Source organism: Aptenodytes forsteri, unplaced genomic scaffold (assembly GCF_000699145.1).
Source record: "Aptenodytes forsteri isolate BGI_AS27 unplaced genomic scaffold, ASM69914v1 Scaffold47, whole genome shotgun sequence".
Taxonomy (NCBI): Eukaryota; Metazoa; Chordata; class Aves; order Sphenisciformes; family Spheniscidae; genus Aptenodytes; species Aptenodytes forsteri.
This window is the reverse complement of record NW_008794731.1, coordinates 235,657-235,977: the sequence shown is the minus strand read 5'-3', so window position 1 is coordinate 235,977 and position 321 is coordinate 235,657. Positions and strand designations below refer to the sequence as shown.

General features: G+C 70.4%; 1 protein-coding gene across 1 annotated transcript in view; it reads left to right on the top strand.

The window, feature by feature from the left end:
- The window catches only part of LOC103894519 (ammonium transporter Rh type B-like), a gene marked incomplete at its 5' end in the record, with an annotated part of 1,714 nt that extends 1,539 nt beyond the window's left edge, over positions 1-175 (top strand). The window contains 1 exon segment of the mRNA XM_019470651.1: positions 1-175. Coding sequence (XP_019326196.1) covers positions 1-175 — 175 coding nt within the window.
- Positions 176-321: the final 146 nt, after the last annotated feature.

Here is a 321-nt window from a genome sequence, read left to right as displayed (position 1 = left end):
GCTGCTCGCCGGGCTGCTCACCGGTGCCGCGCTCCGGCTGCCCTGCCTGGCCCGGCCTCCTGAGCAGCTCTGCTTCGACGACTCGCTGTATTTTAACATCCAGGATCAGGCTGAGAGCCCGGGGTCAGGCAGCACCGCCGAGGAAGAAGCCCTGGCTCTGAAGGAGCGGGTTTAGGCACTGGCGTGTGTGCAGCCACGGCGAGGGCCAGGGGACCGGCTCAGGGGCTGTACCTTTCTGCCCCCATCACCCGCGGGGAGCAGTGGGCAGGAGACGCTGCCTGCGCCCGCTCCCTGCCCCATGCCCGGCTCCGGCCTCCGAGG